This window comes from Artemia sp. Qi Xiang Cuo, chromosome 16 (genome assembly GCF_049724085.1).
Source record: "Artemia sp. Qi Xiang Cuo chromosome 16, ASM4972408v1, whole genome shotgun sequence".
Lineage (NCBI taxonomy): Eukaryota > Metazoa > Arthropoda > Branchiopoda > Anostraca > Artemiidae > Artemia > Artemia sp. Qi Xiang Cuo.
Genome location: NC_142809.1, coordinates 24,382,039 through 24,398,717, shown reverse-complemented (window position 1 = coordinate 24,398,717; position 16,679 = coordinate 24,382,039). Strand labels below are relative to the sequence as shown.

The window sequence follows — 16,679 nt, the reverse complement described above, 5'->3', positions numbered from 1 at the left end:
GTGGTTATATCTGTTCGCTTTAAGTTGGGCGTTATTATTAGTTTTAGTTTCTGATTGTTTAAGGTTGCACCTATTCATTAATAATAATCTTGGGTCGTTTTAGCTTGACTTGTTCTATGACTATTTTTGCTCGTTTCAGGTTGGAATATTGCTGTTTTACTTTTCTTGTAAAAGCGTTTAATCTTTTTATAACTAATTGCAAAAAAACTGTTTTTAGTCCCGTTTGTTTAAGATACAAAATCGCTTGTGCCTTTTAAGTGGTCCTAAATTAACCTCATTATTAGCCAACTTATCTTTTCTTTTCTCGGTTGGTCATGTCATTTGATTTGCAAATCGTCTTTCTCCACCAGTGAGATACGGAATGAATAGAATCAACCAATGAGAAATTCTTATTGCCGCATGGTCAATGTTGCCTAAACCTAAAAAGTTTCCTTTTTAGGCTACTAAATTTTTGGTCTATCCCTTGGTGTTGTGACTCCAAAATGGACGGAAAATAGGCTCCTTTTTAAAAACCATTGTGCAAGATTATAGCGGTAACGGTTGTGACGAAAGTCTGAGGTAACCACTCAAACTTATTGGTGGTCAAAGAGAGTCATCAGTATTTAGCTTGAACTAATCTCCTTAGCAGGGGCGCTTTAGAGGTAAAGTAATTGTTTGAAACCGGTTGGAAAATGCATTTTATCCTGTAAGTAACCAAAATTCAGAAAATAATGGTTATCTGCTGTTCTTTTTATTTTCTTTTAATTTGTTTTTTTCAGGGGAAACATGGAACCCATTGAAACTTCGGTACCAGCTTAAAAATGTGCGGGAAAGACTGGCAAAAAACCTCGTGGAAAAAGGGGTACTGACAACAGAGAAGCAGAATTTTCTTCTTTTTGACATGACTACTCATCCGTTGACAGATAGTATAACCAAGACTCGGTTGGTCAAAAAGGTTACGACTCATTTTATATCTCGCCCCCCCCCCTCCCTCTCTTTCTCTCTCTCTCTCTTTCTCTCTTTCTTTCTCTCTCTCTTTCTCTCTCTCTCGCTCTTTCTCTCTCTGTGTTTTTCACTCTTCACATCTCCCTCACTATTTACTGTTCCTTCAGTCTTTACATCCCTTCCTCTCTCTTTCTCCCTCTCTTCATCCCTGTGTTCGGTTTCCATGTTCTCCTACTACCTCTCTTTTATCTTCTAGGTCTGTATGGTTTTACCTTCTAGGTCTTCTAGGTGCTTGTACGCTTTGAAATACTTACTTAGACCAACTTAGAGTTGGGTATATTTAGACATACACTTCAGCACAAAGCTAATTTACATCGTCCTTTGAAAAATTAAAACAGTAAAACCACATATGCATGATTAAATCACCAGGACTGATACTTCCACAAAAGAAGGGACGAATGAGTTTCGAGAACGATTTGTCTTGAATGTAACGGAGTGTAATTTCAGCTTTGACCTCTTTCGGGCATTCACTGCAGCAGTGCAATTCACTGCGGGCATTCTTGTGCTGAGATGTGGCGAGCCAAGTAACGTTTTTTTTAAAAATCGTTATTAAATGTTCAAGCTTATCTTGTAATGATTCAAGCCTCAGATTTTTTAATCTTCTACTCCACTTCCAGTTGTGGTTGCTGCTGCTCTAAATAGCTTCATTTTTACACGTAAGTAGCTGATTCTCTGGACGAAGAGACCCCAAACAGGCGTAGCGTATTCGATTTGCGGTCTTAGATAAGTTAGACAGGCAAGAGTTTAGAATGAGGCGTTGTCGGAATTTACTAGCTGATCAACATGCTCGATAAACTACATTCAAACAAAAGCACTACTCAAAATTTTTGACGACGAAACAACTGGATGGCACTAGGAGGACTCGATGTAACGATTTAGGGAGCAAAGCCTGATGATATTCAATTTGGCGTGGTTGATGGTAAATCTATATTCTTTCCAGTCACCAAAGAAGGAGCTTAGGAGGTTATCACTGAACTTCAGCTGTATAACTTGGTTAGATACTAAATACTTGAGAGAAAATGAGAGCTCGACCTACAAACTTCAGTAAGGCATATGAAGATAAAGCCATCAAATTTTGGTCCCTTGTAGGGCCCTTCACGCTGTGTTCGTTTTTTTTTTCAGACAACTCAGTACAAGGTCTAAAGTACGTTTGTTTGCATCCATAGTTATTTTATTCGTCACCGCAACCAAGTCGCTTATGAGGTCGAATGCTTTCTAAATGTCCGCTTGTACAAGGTCAACATATGTACTACCATTATCGAGCCATTGGAAGAGTAGATCCACTAAGCGAATTAAGTAAACTGTAGTGTTGCATTCCTTTAGACCGCTGTACTGGATGTTGAATTACTACTATATACTGTCAGTATTTTGATTACCCCTTAATTACCTATTTAATTAACCCTGAAGATCCCGCTTTTTTGAGAGTTACGAAGTTCAAGCGATCACGCCACCTGTAATTATGTGTATTGATTCAGGGTAATAATTCTTGTAATCCTCATATGGTCATTGCGTTGCCAGAGAGCAGCTTAGACAGGGAGACAGCTGTTTTATAGAGCAAAGGAAAGTAAATTCACTGTATGTTTTTCCTTCTGTAAATCGGCAATTTTTTTGCCCCCTCCCTTCCTTGATCCAAACATTCTGGCACGCTAGATTCTTGTCCGGTAAGGGAGGGTGCCCATATGTGTCAAGTGACAGATAAAAGATAGAGATCGTGGGAAAATAGTTATATTTCTGGAACGGTTTATCATCCCAGAAGCCACTTCCAATTGGGTACCGTCCTGTGTTTATTACTTCTGGTCCTGTTACCAAAATGATATGTCAATTTCTATTAATTCTATTTCTTGTTCTCTCTGTCTCTGGCTGATTTTCGGTCTGCTTCTTCCTATTAAAAAAAAAAAAAAATTAAGATGAATCAACACAAACTCGTTAATAAACTTTACGAAGCCATATTTTTTTTTTTTTAGCAAGTACAGAAAAACACAAACTTGTTATAGATTTTGTGACATTGGGCCCTCACAAATCGGCACTCGTGTCTCTCTTTCAGTTCTCGGCCTTCAGTCCTCGTTGTCTGTCCATTCGTTCGCTTTGCTTAGCAAATTAAAATCTGCTAAGGCAGTGAAAAAAAAAGTTGAATGCAAATAAACAATCAAAAATAGATGCTGCTCAATGATAACCAAAATTCAAGTTTTAACCACAAATAATGCGTCTAAAGAATTGGCTTTTAATGTCGATTTCAAATGTGTAAAATTTATTAAGTTTAATGTTACCCATCATAAGCTACCAGCCTGTGAAAATTTGCATGATTTTAGAAAAAGAGGGGAAACATACCCCAAAAAGCAGGTGATATTGATGAAAATTGCCTCAGAGTCCGAGTTGTAGGGTAAATAATGGCGAGCAGTGGTACATTACATTTATCTTCATGCTGTGTTGAACTAAGTTGATTCCCCTGATTTTTTTATGAAATTGCGTTGCTATTATTGCGCTTCCGCTATTGTGAAGGAGTGATCGTGTGTTGTGTTTAGGCGATGAAGGGGGGATAAGTATTGGAAGGGGAATGGGGGGACGTAGGATATATCTCTAACCTCCCTTTGTCTAGACCGAGCCTAAATAAGGGTACTATGGAGTGATAGCTCCCTTCTTATTACAGACAATATTTTTGATATTTATTTTAAAACTTCTTTTAACTAAACTGAATTGCTTTATATTTCATAAAATTGTAGATGTATATAGTGATGTGTAAGTGCGCATCAGCTATTATGAAGGATACTAGCTGATAAAGCGGTGGGTGATTTTGTAGGCTGGTTTTCTAATTTTAATTACAATCCAACATTTTTATTTGTAAGCACAAAAACTGAAAAACGGGACGACGCCACCAATCAATTAACAATTATTGAGTTATACAATTTAACAGCAAGAAATGATGAGGCCTGCAACTGGTAATCCCAATTCTTTAAGAAAATTTGTGTAAAAAACATAACGGCCGATGAATGGGAGTAAGCAGCTTTTTTAAACACTAGAAGACTTTAGTCTAACGAGTGAGGGGGTTGGGGAGGAGGCATCCTCCCTCATACACGGTAAAATATCTGTTTGTTTTAAGTTTTATGAATTTATGTTGTTTCTTATTTTCAGCTGAAAAAATTGTTTTTATTTTTTTTAAATAGTTAGGGCTAAAGTCATTCTTTTGTCTTCAACCCAATGCAAAGGACAGATAAATAAGAAATGAAAATAATTGCATGCCTTATTTTTAATATTTTTTTTAATTGTTTTTGTTATTTTGTTGGACAGACGCTATTTCTATGAATTTGTTTGTCTTGATTTCACTAAAACTTACGTGATTTTGTTCAGATTAAGGGAATTCGATACCTTGAAATATTGACTGCGTCAACGGTTCGAAAAGCTACCAAGAGGCTAGTCTATATATATGAAGAATCGAAAGTATGTCCTGTATGCATTACTGTACTGTTCATCTGATCTGTCCAAATTGTCGGCGGGGAATTCCGCGATTGAAGGGGAGTTTTTCCAAGTTAAAATGAATTTGATTTGCATATTATTTTCTTACTCTTGTCATAGGTAATCAAAACAAATTAATTCGGCAGTTTATAAAAGTGTAGGGTAAGGGACAACTTTATTCAGTCTGGGATTAACTCTATTGTGGAAAGCATGATGTTGGGGAAAACCCATTCCACAATGAAGAGGAAGTGTCTAGGGGGGGGGGGGTGATTTTCCATGAGTTTTGACAGCATTATTTAGTCTGGCATTACCTCTATTGTGTAAAGCATGGCATTTGAAAAAAATCGATGTTCGTGTTTATAGATTATGTGCATTATTGTCTATATCGATTTATGGGCCCGATTCCCCGATGAAGGGGAGTGGCCGGGGGAGGCAATTTTCAAAGGGGGGACTGAGGGAGATCTCCCGCGGGGGGGGGGGTAAATTTATTATGTACGTTCAAATCTAAAAATACGACTTATTAATACGCGGGAGGAATTTTCCTTGAGGAGAGGGAATTTACCGCGGAGGGGGAGTTTTCCGCTGTAGAATTTCTAAATCAATTTCCTTTCATTTGAGATCGCAGCAACATATTACGGGTAAGTTTGTTTGAAATAAAGAAAATATAATCGTTATCAATTTTTAAGCAAACCGCTGTCAATTAATATACCCACATCATAAAAAAATATGTCCCATGTTTTGGTAAGGTTTTCAGTCAAAACGAGTATCACCACAGGGAGTTCCTAAAGCTGCAAAGTTTTTCAAATGATATTTTTGGGGGTTGATTTTTACCATTTTCTTAGCAGCAATAGTAGAACATTTTTGGGACTGTCCTTTCATGAACTTTAAAAATAAAGTTTTGTTCTGTTTAATGGAAAAAAAAGTTAAATTTACACTTACTAATGATGTAAGTTTCATTAAAACTAAATATCTATCTCCAGCGCAAAACAGGAGAAAATAATTTTCTAAGATTTCTGCCAAAGTAGGTGTCAGCTTTTGGTTTCCTGTCGTTAATTCAGGTCTCATATCTAAGTTCTGCAAGTTATGGCAAGACCGCCCTATCAATTCTAAATGGTTTGTCTAAACAAACTAAAAAGATTTTAGTGAATGAGATAGGGTGATCCTTTAAGGTATTAAATCCCCTTCAAAATTCACTGAAACAGTTTCTTTATTCTTCTTCTTCTTTAATTACTACCGGATCCCACTTCGCCAAGCACTTTCTGCATGCGCTACCTTCATGCTTGTTTGGTTAAAATGAGCTAGTTTTTTTTCTGCTTATTTTGGCAGTACTAAGCATCTCAATATTTCAAGTGTTAAACGTTACCATTCTGACTGAATTAGGTAAAGTCGGTTAACGACCCTTTACATCCGGATCTGCCATGTGTTGTATTACTATTTTTTCCGTAATTAACAGCTAAATCGCTGGTTTTTTTTTTTTTTTTTTTTTTAATGAATATGAAAATTGAGAAATAGTTACTTGAAATTCAAAATACTTTAGTCGGAACTGGCCCGGCGAGAAGAGGGATGTAGAAAGGCTGTTATCCTCGGACACAGACCCTTGGAGGAAGGAAGACGGGTAGGGTGGGCATACTATTTTCATATACTTTTTAAATATAGATGTATACTGATCTGGGCATTAAGAGAGGAGGTGGCTATTTTTCCTCGGGGTGAGGGTAAAAAGTATATTTATGTCACCGTTTTTTTTTTTAGTTCTTTGGAACTTTTTCTTGTGCTAATGGGTCGCAACAAAGAGGAGGGGCATTGGCCCCCTAGATTTCTTCTCCTGTCCCACCTTCCTTCGATTTAAAAAATACCTTTTGGATATTTACATCGGAAGAAATAGAGGAAAACGAATTGCCCGTCTTAGATTTTGAATTATTGATTTTCCCCCTCCCACATTTTCATGAATTGGCACCACTGGTGCTATTCATCCTTACTGGAAACTAGTGTTTCAGAAAACCATCATTTTAATCAGTTTTCTGACTTGTCCTGGCTTAAAACAGTATTATTAAATTAATAACCGTGGACGAGCTTAAGAGCCTTGTTATTAAGATTTGTTTTTTTTCTTCAGCCCCTGTTCTTCAAGTAATCGGGGCGGAGTGTCTCCTAGTGAAGGTAATCCCACTGCACAATGTTTCTGCGTGCATAACCGATACTAACTCAAAAACGAACAGTTTTTAAAAACATTTTGGCTCTCATAGAAAATCCATATAAAAGAAAAAATACATCGAAGTGATATGTTCTCTAATGCATTCATTTTATCTCAAGGTGATTTTTTTTTTTTTTTTTTTTTTTTTCAGTTCACTAAGCAATATAGGTGTGCTTTGCTGCAGGGTAGATTAGTTTATGTTTCCAAGTTTTGCCCGTTGTTACGTAGACTATATATTTCATTTCACAAGGAAACCATGATCAATCAGAGGCGGTTTTAGGGCTTGGACAGAGGGGGCTCTTGCTCCGGAAGCAAAAATTTTAGGAGTGCAATATTTCAAATAAATTGGCCTAACGGTCATAATCATTTATAATTTTTTTTTAATTTTATTTTCATTAAAATAAAGTAGAGAGTGCAGTTAATAAATGAAATTAATTAATAAAATAAAGTAAAAATAAAATAATTAAATAATAAGTATTAAATAAGTTAAATAATGATAATTACAATAATTAATAATAATTAAATAGCTTAAATAATAAATATAAAAATACTTAAAAAATAAATTGTAAATTAATTATTAAATTGAAAATAATTTTGTTATGAAAATTTTTGTTAAAATTCGGTCTGAAAATTTTCTGAGAGACTAGGAGGGAAATAATCAATATTTTGCCCTGGGCACAAAAGAGACCAGAATCACCCCTGCGATAAATAAAGCAAAGTGAAAAAAAAACTAACATGAGAATACAATTAACTTGTAAAATGGTACATTAAATCTTTTGAGTCTGTACATACCTGAAAACCCTGTTTTTAAGATTTTTCTTTTCGTTGTTTCAAAACTGAAGCTTTTATCCCATTACAACATTTTCGTCATTTTTCCCACGGTGAACCATAGAAATAAGTAAACTTAGCTAATTACTTAAATTTAACCACCCTTTTTGACGGTAAAAATTTAAACTTTAGCAATGTTTATATCTCTGAAGAGATATAGCACATTCGAAGGGAAGCTGCATCTACGTTTTCTCTGGATTTTTTATCTACGTTTATTGTTTTTAATTTAGCCCCCGACACTATCAGAAACAGTATGTAAAAGTTTTTTTGCATTAAACATTCTATTCCTAATTTTCTAAACATTTATGGTACTTAGAAAATTATTTACACATGACCAATTTGATTGACCGAACATTCGATTTAATTTTAAATGTTCTTGCGGGGAAACTGGAGATAAATATTTTGCCCCCATTTCCCAAACACAAAGTTGTAAGTCCATTTATGCACGATACGCATAAAAAAACGTAGCATATACTCCTGTGGAGAATCAGAGACAAATATTTCGTCCACTTCATCCAGACACAGAATTATTAGTGCCTTCCCCCATCCCTACAAAATGCTTTTCCTCTTAAGTTTTAACTCGAAAAGCAATGAGACATAACAGGCATACTAACCAAACCAACTAGAAAACTTGTCACCATTTTAGTGAAAGCTACTGACTGTGTGGATTAAACTGGATGCAATACTCGCTTTCGCTCAGACTTCAGCTATAAATAAAAGAAAAAACGTACACTTCCTCTGGTGATTGGATACCAACTAGCTCTGCAAAAGTACTCTGGATAAATGCAGACTTCGGGTATCACATGATTGTTTTCAAATTAATGATTGGCTGAGGGTTATAGTCTCTTATCAATTATTTTATCATTGACTCTTACCAATTGATCAACGGAAACAACCTAAGATGGCGATTCTTCCTAGCTTATCATTTTTTTTTTTTTTTTTTTTTTTTTCAAAACGCGTTTTTAATATTTGGGTACTATGGGCTAGAATTCGTTCTTTATAAGGATGCATCTGACGCTGCAACAATGATAAAATAAATAACCCCCAATTATTTTTTACTGAATTTGACTATTTTTGGCTAATGCTATTTTGAAATAAAATAGGAGTGGACACATGGAACTATTTTTGGACAAATTATATGAAAAAATATAGGAGAAATTGCAAAACAAAAAGATATTTCATGAGTGGAACAGACCTGTATTTGTTCCTTCGGAAGACAGTGCAAGCTTTTGCCCAACACATTGCTATTTATGAAACATTGAGTTTAATTGAATCTTACAGATTGAGTTTAATTTTCTTGAAATAGCCTTTCTTGAATTTTTAGGTTCAAGATGCTGTTCTATCCCGATGGGTAAATGATCCGCACAGATTCGATAAACGCTTATTAGCATTGATATTCCTAGCTTACGCTTCAGATGTCTTAGAAAATGCTTTCGGGCCATTAAACGATGAAGATTATGAGCTGGCCATGAAACGAGTTCGTGAACTTATCTATCTTGATCCTGAGGTAGAGGCGACCAAAATTGGAGCCAATGAATTAATGTGGTCTGTGTTTGCTGCTTTCGCTAAATGAAATTATGAAATGAGACAATTTGGAATTTATATTATTCGAGCTAGATAAGCTGAACAATTTTTGGAGTATTTGATTCACCGACAGTTTTTAATTGTTTAGTCGGTATTTTGTTTTTACTTTTTGTCTTCTGTTGCGCCGGGTATAATGGAATATTTTGCGCCTTTATTTCATTGCCAAATGATTCGTGTTTTTTTTTTTTAGTTTTTTTTTTAACCAAGAAAAAAAATGTGATTCTATACAAAACCCTTCTTAATGTTTAAAAATTATTAAATAAAATTTTTTGACCCTTTTTTAATAAACAAAAAAAATCCCGACGAGACCTTGAGTTTCTTCTTCTTTTTTTTTTCTTCTATTTACTTCCCATGCTTTCCTTTTTCGCTAAAAAATAGCGATGTTTTTTTGGTAACCAAGAGTTTGTTTTTACTTTACTGCATTTGAAGATAAAAACAGTAATTTGAATTTTTATTTCACTTTTTTTTATTTTGCGGTCAATTTTCAGCCTTCATACTTACAATGTTTATATACCTGTTTATCGGTTATTCAAGGACCTTTCTCTCTTTCAAAAGAAGCAGTAGCTATATCATTAGCTGCAAGTTAGTAATTAAAGCAATAGAATCAAAGTTGCAACTTGTAAAGGCCCATGTAAATAGATTTTTACTTAAAATTGATAAATTGACTGATAAATGTTTATTGATTCATGTATTATCATCGAAGACCAACACTTGCGAAGAGTTTTAGCCAAATCGAACCACGGCAGGGGGTGAAATATTCATTACAAGATATGATATACCTTTGACCTAAATAGGAGATTTTAAATGAGATTGTTTAGAAAAGAGACTGAGCATTACAAAGCAGAGGGAAAGATTGTAATTCTCTCTTATGAAAAGGGGTTGCTGTTTATGCGTTTTAGTCCAGCTTGTGGTTTTATTCTAAATAGTCCTCCCCTCCCCCCCTTCCCCGTATTTCCCCAGAAAAATAAGAGTCAAAAGGACATGATTTTTTTTTCAGGGTAATTTTTGATTAATAATAATTATTCAATGGAATTTTTCATTTTGAAGGATGTGTATGCACTAACGAATAAGACGGCCTCAAATCTATGGAAACTTCCAGAAATATTCCTGATCAATTGGAATTAAATTTGAATTCTAAATTATATGTTTAGAACGTACATAAACAGCTCAATAGGAACAAATCCTTTGATTTGACAGTGAAACAACAACAGAAATGTTTGGATATTTTGGTCACATACTTCATCTGCTGATTACGCCCACTGTATATGCGACCAAAATACCCAAGATTTTATTTGTTTTTTTACTGTCAAATTAAAGGATTTGCCCCTATTGAACTGTTATTTGTACGTCATGGAAAGGCAGTGTGGTCTCCGGAAATACTTATATATATTTAGAAGGAAAATATTCGCATGTGATGAGTTTGGTATTGAGAATTAATATGAGAAAGATTAATTAAAGGCTTTTTGAAAAGTGGCAATTGTTACTGAAAATTAATAAACCTTGTACTTTATATGTACTTTTGGCATTTGAGAGAAGATTCCCTGTCCCCCGATTTTCCCTGAGGATGCCTTTGTGAATGGCCATGTGCAATGTCCACATAGTTGTCTACAGGGATGATTTGTCCTGTGGCTGCTCAGAGGATTGACCGAGACTAATAAATAATATCGAGTGAAGGAGAGATAATTAGTTCTCCCCCTCCCTTCTTGAAAGGATATATGTATAAAAGGGTGTTGAAAAAAAAAAAACAAATACTCTTTGATTACCTAGTGGCTATAAAATGCATTTGACAAAATTGACCCCCCCCCCCTTTAAATGACTTGGATTGCTCCTAGTAGCATACTGGGTATGGATTTGTCCCACTTTCCTAAAGATGATATGTTTTTAAGGATGAAGAGTTTCCGAAAAATAAGGTTTTCAAAGAAAAGTAAAGGTCATTTTAGACTTAATTTAAGCAGATACATATACCTGTTAAAATTCAAACTCAAACTTTAAGGAATAATATAAAAAATTATATTATTTTGACAGTTATATCAAAAAATTAAGAAGTGTATGTTTTCGAATTGACTTTTTTCTTGTTTTTTTTTTTGTGTAAGAAATTCAAAATAGCGTGATTTGATATAGCTTTGGTACTTGAAATTTTTCATTTGGCAATCAGTTAAATGTAAAGACATTGATGATATAGGTTTTGGTGGATTTTAATATTGAAATTTAATTGAAGTGAGAAATGCAAAAGAAAGTGTGTGCAGAGAGTTTTATATGCTGCCAATAGGCCTATTTTTATTTTCCAGTATGTTATTGTTATAAGTTGTCTTTCCTCTTTTCTTTTATTTTTATTGTTAACATGTTTGTTGTTTTAAGCAGTTTTATTTCCTTTGGAGTAACTTCTTTTTGAAAAAGAAGTTATAAATGCAACAATTGAACAATCAGTTTCCGATGGATAATTTTCAGCCAGATACGTGTTATTTGCAATAGATGTCTCGCACCTTCTTTTGATTGTGTTGCGCTGAAATTTTTCAGCAAATGAGATTTTAGTAAGTTAAATAAGGGCAGCAAATACAGTAAATTGAACTTGGTAGTAGAAGGAGTTTCCTATCAAAATCCTCTCCTTGAGTGCATGGTACAAATTGATTTAAACGTTAGCTGAACATTTATTTCATTTATTGATATAAAAGGAAATTAATTACTAATTGTTTGCTTCTGTTTCCTCCTTCTTACTAGGTCTTTCCCTCTTTCTTCTTATTAGCTCTTTCCCTCTGTTAACTGAGATGTACATAGAAATCTAATAAACTTATGTGAACAGGCACATCTGTTCGGAGAGGTGTCACTTATGGGTGGTTCAACCAGCATAAAGGGAATAAAAAGAAATTTTAAAACATTGTGCAGTTTTACCAATTTTGTTTAAATGTAGCAGATTTTTTCGGAACTTTAAATTTTGATCCGTAATAGTGACGAACTTGTGGGAAAGTCGATTGGCATACCCCCCCCCCCCCCTGCGTCCCCACCCTCATGAAAAGAAAATGTCATAATTCATTATTGAAAGTGCCCCTCAATTTCGATAGCAAATTAGAATTTGTGGAAAGGTCTGTAATGACCATCTAGGTCATTGACCATCTGACCATCTAGGTACAGTGAAATTTTGTGAATAGAAGCTTTTTTCTTTAAACCATTTTTGCAACTTGGAAAAGGTGAAATAACAAACTTTGAAATTTCTAACATACAAATACAGATTTAAGCTTACCCTAGAGCTTGGTGACAATTTAATACGGGAAAATGACCTAAGGACCGATAATGGTTAACCATCTCTCATTGGCTATTTTATCAGATTTAATGTTTAGGATTGACCATAAAGACTTAATATACATATTTAAATGTTATGATTAACTCTGCATCATTTTCAAGTATTTCTATGTAGAATTCCCTAAGTATCTCAGTAACTCAAAAATAATAGTGGCTAGTCGACTTTTTCATATTTTACAGGAATGTAAGAATAAATTCTTGAGTTTTAAGCTGGAATGTCTTTTTATATTCAAGGAAATTAATTTTGAACAATCTGTAAAAACATTGTTTAAAATTCTGGCAATGAGGCGCCATTGTGGCATATGTTACTTAAAGCTAAGTAGAGTGGTATTTGAGCTAGAAGCGTTGACTCTATTTCGTCTCAATTTTAAGCGGTCTCCTCACCTCCTATTAATTATTCACTTCTCTCCAGGATAAATGCTTTTGCTCTGTATCCGCGGCCGGTAAACAAAGGCCATTGACGTATTAATCCATAGTGAACTACAGACAGCATGTATTTATTAGAACTTCTTATTCTTTTTCTTCCATGACACAAGTCAAGCTTTGCTGAGATGTTTGAACCCTGCAAAAACTGTTGTTTAGGTCTACCTCTCTATTACCCCCATTGATTGCCACCTCTATTGTTAGATGCCTGGCTACTGTTTACCTGCTCGCATTTTAGATTGCTTTTACTATATTACCTGGTATCTATGCAGGTTATAAAAGGTAAAGAATAGGGCACTGAAATTTTACAGTCCCTAACGGCAGCGCTGATCGCACACCCTTCCTGTTTGTCTTCTCTAGGTTTCTCCAGGTACCCATTTCTAACCGGGTTGACTCCTGCGGAGCTTACAGAGTCACGCTATTGACTTCTGTTTCAAATTAAATAACCAGCGACACCGCGACTCGAAGCCGTGTCCTCACGGACAAGGGATTTCAAGTCTAGCGTGCCAATATTTTTCTCACTTTTTTTAGCTCATTTTTTTCTAAAAAGTGGACTGCATGACTTAAGTCAAAAAGCGAAATGGAAAGAACTAGGAAAAGCGTTCGACCAATTAATTCGATCTGTTCGCTTAAGGGGGTTGTTGGGTTATAAATATCAGTTAACAAAATTTCCAGATAGCACCCTTTGAATTGCAACGACACTGTTTTGCTGTGCATATCCCTCCCATTAATATCAATCAAGTTTGTTTTATAAGTTCATTAAGTTTATTTTTATGTCTGTAGCCAGTTTTATGATTTGCTTGTTGATTCCAGCACTTGTTTTTGTAATCACCCCTCTTGAGTTTATATCCCTCTTTTATAATCTTTTCTGCTTAGTGTTTGTTTTTTTTTCTATTATTATTATCGATATATGTCTGTCGAATATTGTAATGGTAGATTAAAATCGTTGTAACTTTAAGATGAAGCCTTCTGATGTCGAGTCCTTCCCTTATACCGTAAAAATTGACGAGCTATTCAAAGAGTTTCGGGTTTTGCAAGTGAAACACCAAACTGTTTCCTTCTTCAGTAACTCCCAGCTGGTCCACCCCAGAATCTTTAAGCTGGGGAGGTTGATTGGGGGTCCTAATATGGAAAAGCGGTTGTAGGTGTTTTGGTCATTATGTGCTGCTATGTGTACATTATTTTATGAATTTTGTCAAATTTCAAGGGAAGGGCTCTACCCCTCTCCTTTCTCCGTGCCACATGCATAGATACAGCTTTGCTTTCCAGAATTTGTTTTTCCTTAAGAATGTTTGGTACTAGTCTGGCCTTCAATATAACTAGATGAGAGATATTTCTGACCCTGTCATATAGAAAAAAATAAAAAAAAAACTATCCGAAAGGGTTTTTTTTTTTTTTTTTTTTTTTTAAGAGATACCTCTTAGGGAAACTAGTCGGTTTCGGTAATTCAAAAAGAGTTAATTTCAAAACAATGAATTCTGAAAATTTTATTTCTTTTTTGACTTCGTGCCTTTTGAATTAGTATTACCAACATGTTAAAACTGGGTAGTAATATGCACAACTTGCACGACTGACTTTTGCAGATTAAGGACTCCAAACATGTAGTTATTTAAAAGGGGCTAAATCCTTTACTTTTTGTGTAAATACGACCAGTTATTTTGCGAGTGTGTCGTGTTCCACTTGAATAGTCCGCAAAAAAAGTGTCTTTTGTTTTTGCCATTGGAAAAGTTCCGGTTTAACTGTTCGGTTTTAGAAAACTGTTTTCGAACCTCTCCTCTAAATATAGATCCTCCCCCACCCCCTTCGTATTTCTCCTCAAAACTAAAAGGATACATCCTTTCCAAAAAAAACAACTAACTCCATGGTGTGTAAATGTAGGTGATGATGTCTTTTGAATAACCGCAGTGGCGTCAACACCTGTGGATTTTATCGCAGAGCGAGGGAGCTAGCGCCTGCCCTCCCCCCATCTTCATTCTTGTCGCATGGATTCTCGGTTCTCTTTTCTTATTTTTAGTGACATAGGTGTTTTTGTTGCTGTTATTTCAGTTGTTCAAGAAAACTTATCTTTGCGTACAATGTATATTGATAAACCTTTAATCAGCAATGAAGTTGATATGCTCCTTTGTGGCTTTAATCACAAATTATTATATTAGGGAAGAAAGAGACGAAAGAATAAAGGGAAGGAAATTCAGAAGAGTTAATAAAGTATTCTAGGACAGAGATCGCGATTATTTTCTTTATTCCCATTCTTTTGTTTATACTCACTAAAGCACTTAGAATAAATTCGGTCAATTATTGGCCCCGTTGTCACACCCGCCCCCCCCCCCCAAGATTTTGCGTATTGGTGCTCTTGTGACATTGAGCCTCCACAAAGATTTTTCTCTAGATCCGCCCCTGCGAAACCATCAGTTAAACACCATCTTTAATTTTTTAATCCCATTATGATTGCTTGGTACTGACTCAGTGGGCTCCAAAATCCAATGAAAGATATCCTAAGTAGAAAATTATCACTTAATTGGCAATTTCTGGAAATCTGGGTTTAGTGTGGAACTGCAGATTTTATTGGGTGGGGGTGGGTAAAATCACGGAATTGTTTTATTTTATTTTTGTTTGTATCTTTGTCCTTTGAAAGCTTTAAATATTCACCAATATGCTCATTTTATGTGTTTTTTTTTTTTTTTTTTTTTTTTTTTTTTTTTTTTTTATGAACTCGGAAAGAGAAGCCAATAGAGACGTGTTCAGTATTTTTTCTCTTAGTGTCGACAGAACCATAGCCTGATGTAATAAATGCGAAAAATCCTGATAATTAAAATAAATTAAGTACTTTGACAGGATTATGAACTCATTTGTCCTGCCTTTTCTAAGTTTTTTGGCAATTTTTTGATCATAATCTGTTTGTTAATTTGTTTTTACGCCATTCCTTATAGAGTTGTTAATCCAGTGTTACTTTTTCTTCTTTTTTATAGAGTCGGGTTGTGGTTTTGGTAATACATATATTGGATCATTGTTTTCTTTGTTCTCAATAATTTAGAGTTCAGCACAGAGTCTGGTTAATTTTTAAGAGTGGAAACTGGGGCTAGTGTCGACAGAAACTACCTATACGATCTAGTGTCTTGTGATACTTGGCAGTTTTTCAAGCTCTGTAATTATTTTTCTGTCAGGAACTGAGACCAGACACTTATTACTACCCTAATTTTACTTATTAAATCACACTTATTTAATTAATTATTCTTACTATTACGTTAACAAACTTAGTAAGTCACCAAATGATAGATGACGCTGAGAGTGTTTTTCAACACTGGTGACATTTTCTTCTCTTATAAGTTAACCTATAGTCTTTGGTCTAGCATTCTTAAGTTTCTTCTGGTAGATACTTACGAGCATGGGTAAGTCTTTCTATTAACTTGTCAAGTTTTTATTTTACAAACTTTTTAAACTAGTCTTTTTACTTTTAACTTTTTACTTTTAGTAAGTATATAGTGGGGCATTCACTTGCGAAAAGGGCGAGGAGAACCTAAAATAGAGAAACTGATTAGTGACGATGTAGATTTTATCAACTTTTCTGCATATATAGATATATATTGTAATCAACTTCTAATGGACGTTCTTATTGAATGCCCCACTATATAGTCTTTTTACTTTTAACTAGTATTTTTACTTTTGCAAGCAATAAAACAAATCTTGAGGGGTAGAAGAAAATCTATACAAATTGTGCATTATATGTCACTCCTAAAGATTTAAACAGCCATTTTTTTTCTGCAAAATAGCTTTTTTTTGAAATTTTGGCTCACGTTAGAAGGGTCCTTTTAAAAGTAAGAAAGGAAAGCGAAAGGGGATTGAATAGTGGTAAAAGAATGATAACTGCATATTTGCTCAATAAGAAAAGTTTTTTTTTCGACATAAGACCTTAAATTAGGTATTTTTC

The 16,679-nt window shown here is 34.6% G+C and overlaps 1 protein-coding gene across 1 annotated transcript in view; it reads left to right on the top strand.

Moving 5' to 3' along the window:
• The window catches only part of sau (Golgi phosphoprotein 3 homolog sauron), a 61,473-nt gene extending 46,866 nt beyond the window's left edge, over nt 1-14,607 (top strand). Inside the window, exons 4-5 of the mRNA XM_089102824.1 lie at nt 759-934; nt 8,775-14,607. Coding sequence (XP_088958950.1) covers nt 759-934; nt 8,775-9,023 — 425 coding nt within the window. The 3' untranslated portion in view covers nt 9,024-14,607. The remainder of the gene's footprint in view (nt 1-758; nt 935-8,774) is intronic.
• The last annotated feature ends 2,072 nt before the right edge of the window (nt 14,608-16,679 follow it).